The sequence below is a fragment of the Amia ocellicauda genome, chromosome 4 (genome assembly GCF_036373705.1).
Source record: "Amia ocellicauda isolate fAmiCal2 chromosome 4, fAmiCal2.hap1, whole genome shotgun sequence".
Lineage (NCBI taxonomy): Eukaryota > Metazoa > Chordata > Actinopteri > Amiiformes > Amiidae > Amia > Amia ocellicauda.
The window spans coordinates 36,966,196-36,978,356 of NC_089853.1; the positions used below are offsets into that span (position 1 = coordinate 36,966,196).

The 12,161-nt window shown below is 38.7% G+C and overlaps 1 protein-coding gene across 2 annotated transcripts; it reads left to right on the plus strand.

The window, feature by feature from the left end:
• Nucleotides 1-513: 513 nt before the first annotated feature.
• Nucleotides 514-6,991, plus strand: LOC136748341 (E3 ubiquitin/ISG15 ligase TRIM25). Of its 2 annotated transcripts, XR_010816576.1 has the most exons (4): nucleotides 514-2,543; nucleotides 3,007-3,102; nucleotides 5,274-5,504; nucleotides 6,068-6,991. XR_010816576.1 is itself a non-coding variant. In XM_066702016.1 (3 exons), the coding sequence occupies exons 1-3, from the start codon at nucleotides 1,884-1,886 to the stop codon at nucleotides 5,322-5,324; spliced, it is 807 nt and encodes a 268-aa protein (XP_066558113.1). In that variant the 5' UTR covers nucleotides 514-1,883; the 3' UTR covers nucleotides 5,325-6,991. The 2 variants fall into 2 exon arrangements, 1 of the variants encoding a protein (XP_066558113.1); XM_066702016.1 differs by having other exon boundaries at nucleotides 5,274-6,991.
• Nucleotides 6,992-12,161: the final 5,170 nt, after the last annotated feature.

Below are 12,161 nucleotides of genomic sequence, written 5' to 3' on the forward strand. Positions count from 1 at the left end.
GGCCACCTATGCTGTCATCAGGGGTGAGTGTGAGAGTGTGCGAGAGTGAGTGTGAGTGTGCGAGAGTGAGTGTGCGTGAGTGTGAGTGTGCGAGAGTGAGTGTGTGCATGCGTGATCTTTATTAATATTCTTGATTAATGATTCAATTGCAATAAAATTTTGAAAAGCAGTTCCGACTCATACCTTGTGCTGCCATGTTGTGAGAATAACTTCAGGGTGTTTGAGCAGGCTGACCAATATCCTACTGTCTGCTAATCAGTCAGAGAACAGGCGACAAAAGGAGAGTCTGTGAGCTCACAGCCCTGGTATAAACCTCGAGGGGGGAAGGAGGGATTTCTCTCAGGACTGTGTGTGTTATATCTATAAGTTCCAGAAAATCATCTGTATAATCTCATGTATTCACATGCAAGCACACTCACTGTACGGAGCAAGTCTAAAAGATTTCCTGTTCCTCCAGGTAATGTTTTTGAGTAGCGTGCGTTTCTGTGTGTGAGGAATCATGGGGATCAGGGTTCGGACTCTCACCTTGGACTCTGCCGTGACTGTCTTTACACTCCCGATTTCAGCCCACACACCTTTGTATACCGTGTGCCACAGGACTCTGGTACCCATGCCAAGCTGTAGGTTACAAAATGAAAACAAAATAATACCCACCAGCACAGATTCCATTGATGAAAATTACAATAAAGTATTTAACCTCACACACACACACACATATCAACCCGAAGAATCCCAATCCTTCTCTGGATAATTTCTTGTATGTTTTTTATTTTGTTTGCTAGGCCTATAAAATGGATGCTGTTTCGTTGATACAATTTCAGCATCGACAAACATAGCATAACATGCCAATGCCCATATCTCTGTTTATTCTGGCTGATTTATATCAGATCTACACAGAGCCTGTCACCAACCCTTCCTGGAGTCTGTGTTTGATTAAAATCTCACAGGGGTGCTCCTATCACAGGCCCTCAGTTGATTGCCCCTGGTGTCTGTTGTCAGTTGCCCTTCACAGAAGAATAAAAAGAAAGAAAGTGCCTTTTTATGAAAAAGAAAGCAACCATTTACACTTACAGCTCTAACTCTGCCTTAAATGTTACTGTTTATTCCGGTTAAAAGAAGAGATGAAGAAGGCAAGAAAGGAAAAGAAAGAGGAAGAAAGTGCTCCTATGTTAAGTCTACACTGTGTGCGGTGCTGCTTCATAACTTTTAACAAGGCTTTAAAAGTTTAGTATCCAGGCAGTGACACTTGGCTAGGATTGGTTGCCTAACAACAGTGCTCCCTGAAATTAGACCAATTTGAAGGTAGGGGAGTGACAGCCAATGAAGCTGAACTGGTTCCGGGACCAGTCAGATATGCCAGTGGAAAAGGGGCTCTGCGGTCCTAACCAGACACAGGGTCTCAGTGTGAAAAAGACGCTGATTGACGAAACTCCTGTCCCAAGAATTGTTTCCAACAAACAGTAATGCAAACTAGTCCACTAACATCACACAGTCACAGATATAGATCACAAACTGTATTTAAACCAAAAAAGAACTTGCAGACTTATCATTGTATTGTTATAAGGATGTGAAGAACCCAGCATTATGATTATAAATACTATTTAGGTGTTAAGGTATGCACTGTGTATTGTCTCTGTAATTTTCCATGCTGCTTATACTGGGGAGTTAAATGTAATATTATCAGCCTTCTCTTTCTTCCTTTCTCTCACCATCTCTCTGTGAAGTTACAAAGTATCCTAGCTGACATTCTGTTGATCAAGCTTCCTGTCCTGCACGTGTCATTGTGATTGCCAAGTCAATTTCTTCATTGCGGAAGTCTGGTGCTGTGTTTGTTTTTCTTCTCAAACTGACCGGCTCCAGTCCAAAGCTCCACCTCAGACCAGATGAGTCACTTTAGATCACACTTTCAGTTTTGTATCTTGCTGCGGGAGCTTTATCCTTGTCTGATTCTGACCATGGCTGAAAGAAAACTGGAGCTCATTTCTTCTGAGATCTTGATCTGCTCCATATTTGAGGCTCTGCTGAAGGAGCCAGCCACTCTCGCCTGTGGGCACAGCTTCTGCCTTGGCTGTATTCAGGGCTCCTGGGCAAAGGCTGAGGAGGCGGAAGCTGTTAGCTGCCCACAGTGCAGAGAGACCTTCTCGACTAGGCCCGTCCTCTGCAGGAACACGGTGCTGGCTGAAGTGGTGGGGAGGTTCAGGATGACGGATGTTTCAAGTCCTGAGGGACAAAGTGCAGCTCCTGCTAAACCCCAATATGGCCCGTGTGATTTCTGCGCAGACAGCATTCAGAGAGCTGTGAAATCCTGCCTGGTGTGTCTGGCCTCTTTCTGTGAGACACACATCCAGACCCACCATGAGAAGGCACCTCTGAAGAAACACACAGTGGTCTCGCCTGTCCTAGACTTCCAAGACCAGCTGTGCTCCCACCATGAAAGACCCCTGGAACTGTTCTGCACGGACGATGAGATCTGCATTTGTGTGCTGTGTGCCAGAGACCAGCACAAACTGCACAACACTGTGACAGAGAGACAAGAGAAACAGGTAACAGCAGCTCCTGCTAAGATGATTAGATCCAGTCCTTTGCTCTTTTTTATACAGTAGTAATGTTTTCAACTGTTAATCTGCTCTGTAGAAAATGTCTTGTATATAATGTTTATTTTTAATCTGAGAAATGAACATATTTATAATAATAATAATTTAAGTGTTGCTCAAGTTAACATATAATAATTGTCCCCATCTGTACACTTATCTTAAGATATATTAGGTATTTATAGTTGTGAGAAGTTGTTTATATTTTATAAGTAATCTAGATAGTATAGTTAAGAAGTGCGAGCAAAGAAGTGCTCATTTGCAGAGCACTTGAGTCCATTTGTTGTTGTTTCTTGACTTTTGGTAGAAAGCTTTATTAATGCACGACAATCTCCAGATATAAAAGACTGAGTTTGTTTGCTGTGAATTCTGTCCAAGATCCAATGCACCAAGCATTTTTTTTTGTGGTATACAGAAGCAGATGGGGCAGATGAAGGCAGACATGCAGCTCCAAATTGAGGACAGACAGAAAGACGTGAAGGAGCTGAAACAAGCTAGAGAGTCTCTTCTGGTGAGTTGAAGTATAATTACCTTGTGAAAGTCAAAGAGGCGTAGAGAATTTAAATCAGCACACATTGTAGAGAGGAAGGAGTTTAAAGGCTAACAAGGCAAACACTTCTTAATGGATTAGCAGGTCCAATTTAATTAGATACCAACGGTTATCTTTCTTGCAAAAACTGTCAGAACAAATCAGAATATTGTATTAAAATACAATAAAGGTTTGTGTGAAATTGCACGTTTTCCTGTGTCTTTATCATCACTGTTGCTCAGACACATTTAAAAATAATAATGTAAAAATCCAGAGTGGAACCAATCTTATACAGATGTGTTTTAATCCTGCTTCCATCATGTCTTCAGCTTATTCTAATAATAATAATAATAATAATAATAATAATAATAATAATAATAATAATAATACAAATATAAAAGATTTAGTTACAATAAAATACTTATAAAATAATTGTTTTAGCAACTCAGAGCAGGCAAGAAAATAAACATCTTATATGATCATTGGAAAGGGAAAAGTCACAGCAACAGAAGCAGTCCCTATGGTTCTCTCAATCCCCCAGCAGATGTCTCTGCAGAATCATTTATGTGACCCAAAGTATACCATTCTGCTTTTTTGCAATACAGGGTGGAACTGAGTTATAAAGTATGTATTCAGAGATTCTCAGAGATTCTGAGACGCCATTATCTATTGAGTTGGACTGGCTTTGTGTTAGAAAATAGTTTTGGAAGGCAATTATGGAGATACTTGACTGCACAGGTCATTACTTACATTACAAATAAGTTGCTCTGTACTGCATAACATTTGTGAACAAAGAAAACATGCCTTTGTGAACAGCTGTGGCAACCATTCAAATGTAATAAAAACATACATCCAATGTGGGCATCATATTCACTTAACCGTGTATTTTACCACTGGGGTTGTATGCTTCATAATCTCTATATAAAAAGCTTGTAAGTAAAATACATTACTGATTGTGTGGATGTTGAACCATAGGATTTCAAATGGCAACTCATTGTCTTCTGCTCTTGTAATGGCTCATTCATACAGAGTTTTCTCACTATCCAAATGTAAAGGTACTTTTGAGGACAATATATATAGAGGATAGATGAATAGTCTTGTTATAGTACCAGTCTCCCCTGGTTATGCACAATAATAATACAAAAAACTAGGGCTGTCAAAATTAACACGTTAATAACGCATTAACGCAAATTCATTTTAATGACACTAATTTTATTAACGCGCGATGAATGCAGCGCACATTTTGACACATAGCCTAGCCCGTAGTTGGAGACATGGAGATGCAGCCACAGCGAGCCATAATACAGGAAAGGATGCAGCAGCAAAAAGAAATGGAGAAAGAAAAGTTGTTCTGAATGGAAAATTCATATACAAAACGATGTCTGATGGTCCTGTCGACAAGACAAAAGTTGTCTGCATTTATTGTTGATGTGAATTAAGTTATCACCGCAGCACGTCGAGTTTAAAATATCACTTGATGGCAAAGCATACTGATGCAGAGAGCTGTCCTCCCCCTCGCCAAAGGCAGAGCACACTAGATCATTTGCAGTGGAGACGGATGGACAAGTCCACAAGCAATAGACTCACCACAGCGATAACTAAATGGGTGGCTAAATAACTAAATGTAAACAGGCCTGTGTAAGTGAATTGCTCAGTGCAAAGAAAGAGAAGTAATGAGAACCTGGTATTTCTGTTATTTTTTTCATGTGTCTAATAGACATGAACAGGTTCTTTGAAAAACATCTATGACCTTTGAAACATGTCTAGTCTTCATGCTCTATGTTGAGTATGGTTTCACTAATAATAACATAGATTTGCATAAAGCATCAATATTTGTCCATGCCCATGTTGATTAGAGTATTAAAAACTAGAAAAGTATTAATTTAAGGTACATTTAGAACAGATAAAAATGTGCGATTAAATTGCGATTAATCACAAGTTAACTCATGACAATCGTGCGATTAATCGCGATTAAATATTTTAATCGATTAACAGCCCTACAAAAAAACCTAAAAGCCAATCAACTCGGCAATTACAGGAAAGTAGCCGGAATTTAGGCACTTCACAAATATAGGGGATTCTCAGGCTTTGTTTCTCACCCCCCCAAAAATAATGAAATCAATCTAAAGTACATGTTATTTGTTTGTTGCCAGAAATCAGAAGACATAGAGCTGGGAAGATTGAGCACATCTTTGCGGAGCTGATCGGGTTCTTCAGTAGGAAACAGACCTGATATAGATCTGACATCAGCGAAACAGAAAGCGTCAGCCAGCCTGACTGAGGAAGTCTCGAGGAAAGTGGGCCAGGAAATCGCGGAGCTGACGCAGTGTTACACAGAGCTGGAGGTCCTTTCACAGATGGATGATAACATCTGTTTTGTGCAGGTAACTCAGAAATGGGGCCTTTCAGAGACAGTGCTCCCACTTTCTATACCCAGGATCCAACTGGACTAAGTTGGCCCAACTCCAAATCAAGTATTTTTGTTGATGTTATTGTTTTTAGTATTATGAATATATCAGCTCAATGTTTAATGATTAAGAATGATGTAATATCCCATGCCTGAAGCTTTCTCCTTCACTTGCTTTTAGTTGGGCTGGAGTGCCTGCTCCTGCCTCACATACACATTTCACCCCTGACACCAGAGTGGTTACTGGAGGAGAAAAACTCAGAAAATTATGATTATGACTATTATTTTATATATGTATTTTCCATTTTAGTGTCCTGTATTATTTTGACTTTTTAAAACGTCCTTTTGCTGCTACTCCACTAACTACATGCATGAAGCGATTAATCTGAAAGCTGCACTGTGTCTTGTTTACCACTTAAAAAAAATCTCTAATTTTTTGGTAATAGCTGAAATGGTTAATTCCAAGGAAGACAGACAAATGTTCAAATTCTTAGCGTTATGAGGTGTCTGAGTTCAGTGTGGGATGCTCTCTCCCTGTAGAGATTCCAGTGCCTCTGTGCCCGTCTTGTTGCATGGCAACCTCTCAGTGCCACTGTGTCCTCCGACGTCTCCTTCACGCGTGTGAGGGAAGCTGTGCTAAAGCTGAAGGAACTGGCCGAGGACCTCTGTAGAGGAGAGCTGATGAAAATTACCACTGCCGGTGTGCAAATGTGTTCCTTTAAGTGTATACAATTATTTTCTTGTAATGTTAACAGGGGGAGTTCATGGTGGCAGTTTTCCAGGGTGTTTTAGGTGAATTCTGTACTTTCAAATGAAAGAATCCATTCACATCAAATGCTATAAAGACAGTAAGAGTCCTTAATTGGTCTAATTGTTTAATTAGCTAGATGCATTTAAACACTTATCCAGGCCCTCTGATATTTTATAAGCAACTGTACCTTGAATCAAATGCACTTTTAGACCATCAACTGTAAAATACTTCAAATTGAAAAATAAATTGGACAAATTAAGTAACTGAGGACTCGGTTGGATCGAAAACCAGCATTGAAAGACCTGAGGTCTTGTCAAATTTAAATACGATAAATGACATATCAGCTCTGCATAAATATTCAAATGAATATGTATATATATTTCCTTGAATGGAATATATAAAATGTTGTTGTATAGTTCTGTCTGTCTGTCTCTCTCCCCCTGCACACCCACTTTTCAGAGAAGCAGAGGGCTGAGCCAATCCACATGCACATCCGGGACACTGCCCTCTGCTGATTGGACATTATTCACCTTTTGTTTAGAACTGTATAAAAATGCAAACCTGGAAGAGATCTGTAAGAAAGCTGTTTGAACATGAGTTCATTCTGGTTTTCTTCCGGGCCGGGCTGATTAAAAGACTTCTTTACCATTTGCAACACAACTCCTGCGCTGCCGTTTTCTTCAATTCAAAAGGGTTTCTTCAAGCATACACACAGCCCTCCAGGAATTGAGTTTGAGACCACTGGTTTAGTGTATGTTTATAACAGCATGCACTTTACAGTTCATTTTTATATTTACAGCTAGCATACTTTACAGGAAGAGGGGTGGGATGGTGTAATTGTTTTGTTTCTCTTTTCTTTGCATATGATGTATCAGACTCCTGCCAGCTTAAACTGGATGTCAACACAGCCCATAGCAGCCTCACTCTATCTGAAGGAAACTATAGGCCCCCTATAGCTCTCAAATAGGAGTGTACCTTGACTGTCTGGATGTGTCTGACACCCCCGCCTTGCTGCACAAATTCAAACACAAATTTACTGAGCCTCTTTATCCAGAATTTTACCTGCCCTTGCTTGATTCTTCTGTTAAAATCTGTCCATTGCCTTGTCCAAATACCTTCTAAAATGGCTTTCGTATTTTAAAGAAACTGTACCTTTGCCAGACACATGCAATAGGGTAGCATATACTTCAATTAAGAAGTCTTTATACTGATACCAAGGTCTTGAAAATGATAAATAATAAGTTAGAATTTCTGTATTACAAAGTTCTAGAAATTATTAATTAGATGGCTGAATAGCATTGTTTCATGGCAATATAATACTCTAGACTGTTCTTTTCCATATGGGTTTTTACTGGAACCTATTACTTTCAGTATTATAATTTTCCAGTGTTCATACATATTTACCAGGTGGGGATGACTTTAAATCCATTGACTTGTAAGTAGAAAAAGTTAGAATTCTCTTGTTATGGACATATATAGTTTAACCAATGAATAATTCCTCCTCTTGTTTCATTTTATTGGAGAGTTTTCTACCAATTTCAGTCTTACTCTAATTCTGATTTATCAAACATCCACATTACTGTGTGTGTTCTGGAAAATAAGAGGGAACATTGGTTGATACCGACATTCCAGCAGGCTGAAAGTAATGTATGGAAGACCGCTAAGAAAATGAAAATATATATATTTGAGCTCAACCTTTTATAAACCTGTTGATGGGCTCTCAGTCAGATTCCACCCATGCTATCTCATATTTCTAGAAGGGGAGCCAAGCACAATAAAACAAGAAGGTATTATGTATTACAATATTTATGTTGTAAGTTGCCTTGGATAAGGGCGTCTGCCAAGAAATAAAAATAATAATAATTATGTGCTTTTCACTGGTACAGGAGACAGGATTTCAGTCAATTCAATATTAGACAAAAACTAATGTAAAGCCAGTAAACAAGGAAGTGGTTAAAGGAGGCTTTAAGATGATGATGAACATGATGTGGGTTTCCATTCTGTGAAGTCGGTAGAATCTTTAACTGAATGCACTGCTGGGGTTTGTGTTTTTATCAAAGTGGTAAGGCACAAAAAGAAGTGCAGAACAAGGCCATTTTGTGCATCTGTCATGTTGCTAGTGTAACAGGGTCCTTGTTGTGTATTTATTTAATGGATACTTGAATTATCTTATTTAGGCAAACTATGTATGTACAGATGGGTGATATTATAGGGTCTGTACCTCCTCCCATTGAGCTTTACCACATGTCATAGCTAATATAAATAAGTCATAGCAATTTACATTACTTTATTTCAGCATTCAAATATAGTAGAATACATGTAAAAAGTTTCTGGGCAACCCAATGTCCTTTGAAGCATATATATTAGGGCTGTCAATCGATTAAAATATTTAATCGCGATTAATCGCACGATTGTCATGAGTTAACTTGTGATTAATCGCAATTTAATCGCACATTTTTATCTGTTCTAAATGTACCTTAAATTAATACTTTTCTAGTTTTTAATACTCTAATCAACATGGGCATGGACAAATATTGATGCTTTATGCAAATCTATGTTATTATTAGTGAAACCATACTCAACATAGAGCATGAAGACTAGACATGTTTCAAAGGTCATAGATGTTTTTCAAAGAACCTGTTCATGTCTATTAGACACATGAAAAAAATAACAGAAATACCAGGTTCTCATTACTTCTCTTTCTTTGCACTGAGCAATTCACTTACACAGGCCTGTTTACATTTAGTTATTTAGCCACCCATTTAGTTATCGCTGTGGTGAGTCTATTGCTTGTGGACTTGTCCATCCGTCTCCACTGCAAATGATCTAGTGTGCTCTGCCTTTGGCGAGGGGGAGGACAGCTCTCTGCATCAGTATGCTTTGCCATCAAGTGATATTTTAAACTCGACGTGCTGCGGTGATAACTTAATTCACATCAACAATAAATGCAGACAACTTTTGTCTTGTCGACAGGACCATCAGACATCGTTTTGTATATGAATTTTCCGTTCAGAACAACTTTTCTTTCTCCATTTCTTTTTGCTGCTGCATCCTTTCCTGTATTATGGCTCGCTGTGGCTGCATCTCCATGTCTCCAACTACGGGCTAGGCTATGTGTCAAAATGTGCGCTGCATTCATCGCGCGTTAATAAAATTAGTGTCATTAAAATTAATTTGCGTTAATGCGTTATTAACGTGTTAATTTTGACAGCCCTAATATATATATATATATATATATATATACAGTGAGGGACAAAAGTATTCGATCCCCTGCTGATTTTGTATGTTTACCCACTGACAAAGAAATGATCAGTCTATAATTTTAATGGTAGGTGTATTTTAACAGTGAGAGACAGAATAACAAAAAAATCCAGAAAAATGCATTTCAAAAAAGTTATAAATTGATTTGCATGTTAATGAGGGAAATAAGTATTTGACCCCTTTGACTTAGTACTTGGTGGCAAAACCCTTGTTGGCAATCACAGAGGTCAGACGTTTCTTGTAGTTGGCCACCAGGTTTGCACACATCTCAGGAGGGATTTTGTCCCACTCCTCTTTGCAGATCCTCTCCAAGTCATTAAGGTTTCCAGGCTGACGTTTGGCAACTCGAACCTTCAGCTCCCTCCACAGATTTTCTATGGGATTAAGGTCTGGAGACTGGCTAGGCCACTCCAGGACCTTAATGTGCTTCTTCTTGAGCCACTCCTTTGTTGCCTTGGCTGTGTGTTTTGGGTCATTGTCATGCTGGAATACCCATCCACGACCCATTTTCAATGCCCTGGCTGAGGGAAGGAGGTTCTCACCCAAGATTTGACGGTACATGGCCCCGTCCATCGTCCCTTTGATGCGGTGCAGTTGTCCTGTCCCCTTAGCAGGAAAACACCCCCAAAGCATAATGTTTCCACCTCCATGTTTGACGGTGGTGATGGTGTTCTTGGGGTCATTCCTCCTCCTCCAAACACGGCGAGTTGAGTTGATTCCAAAGAGCTCGATTTTGGTCCCCTCTGACCACAACACTTTCACCCAGTTCTCCTCTGAATCATTCAGATGTTCATTGGCAAACTTCAGACGGGTCTGTACATGTGCTTTCTTGAGCAGGGGGACCTTGCGGGCGCTGCAGGATTTCAGTCCTTCACGGCGTAGTGTGTTACCAATTGTTTTCTTGGTGACTATGGTCCCAGCTGCCTTGAGATCATTAACAAGATCCTCCCGTGTAGTTCTGGGCTGATTCCTCACCGTTCTCATGATCATTGAAACTCCACGAGGTGAGATCTTGCATGGAGCCCCAGACCGAGGGAGACTGACAGTTATTTTGTGTTTCTTCCATTTGCGAATAATCGCACCAACTGTTGTCACCTTCTCACCAAGCTGCTTGGCGATGGTCTTGTAGCCCATTCCAGCCTTGTGTAGGTCTACAATCTTGTCCCTGACATCCTTGGACAGCTCTTTGGTCTTGGCCATGGTGGAGAGTTTGGAATCTGATTGATTGATTGCTTCTGTGGACAGGTGTCTTTTATACAGGTAACGAGTTGAGATTAGGAGCACTCCCTTTAAGAGAGTGCTCCTAATCTCAGCTCGTTACCTGTATAAAAGACACCTGGGAGCCAGAAATCTTGCTGATTGATAGGGGATCAAATACTTATTTCCCTCAATAACATGCAAATCAATGTATAACTTTTTTGAAATGTGTTTTTCTGGATTTTGTTGTTGTTATTCTGTCTCTCACTGTTAAAATACACCTACCATTAAAATTATAGACTGATCATTTCTTTGTCAGTGGGCAAACGTACAAAATCAGCAGGGGATCAAATACTTTTTTCCCTCACTGTATATATTTGTGAAATAATGTATTATAAAATATTAGCAACATCCAGATATTTCATATACTATTGTTGCTGTGTTATTATTAGTTCTTATAATATTATAAAGTACTTACAGTATGTAACAATATTATGTTTTTCACACTGAAATGCATTTCTATTATTTGGGGAGCATAATATAAACATGTAACCAAAGGTTAAACATTATTATTATTTAATTATTGGCAGATGCCCTTATCCAGGGCACATTAACTAGAGAACACATTTGTGATATAATTTAAGTAGAAAACACAATTAAAAGAAAAATCAAGCAGAATAGTGGGGTATTATTATTACACTTAGTTTTGCAATAGCTATAATTTGACAATCATGGTATTGTATCACTAGAAATAACAACTGCCCCCCAACAATAATGTACAATTAGGTTAAGAATACTAACTGTTTTTATCTAAAACCAAACTTAAAACAATTTGTGCACTTACTTACCATTAGAGCAATTGAGTTTGTCAGCCTTGCTACTTTGATTTGTAGTTCACGTTTTTTTCTTTTTCAGGTGTACATTTTCAAGTTTCAGGATGTGAAGTTTATTGTTTTTTAACTGTTTTTTCCCTACTTGACCAGGAAAATCACAATCACTCTGTAACAAGGGTAATTAATTCAGGTTATTATTACATCCAACTCCATTTAATAAGGTTTTTCAACTAAATATATTACACAATTTATAGATTTAAGAGTTACATTTATATCAAAACATTGACACACCCGCACAAATGATAAACCTGTACTTAGTATCGCTTTCCTTTTTGAACAGAAACTCACAGGTTTTGGGGCTAAGTATAGGAAATATAATGCAAATTAAAGTTTCTATGAAGTGGTAGATGGAATACAGGGATAATCCAGCTCTTGCCATTTGACTTGAAATACATCTTGATCTTGATCATTGTTATTTGTTAACATGTTATTTCTAATTTCACATTTTTTTAATAAAACAGTATAATTACAGTTTGACAGAGCAACAATCTTACCTCTTCGAGATCTTCACTGGATGAACTGCATGTCACAT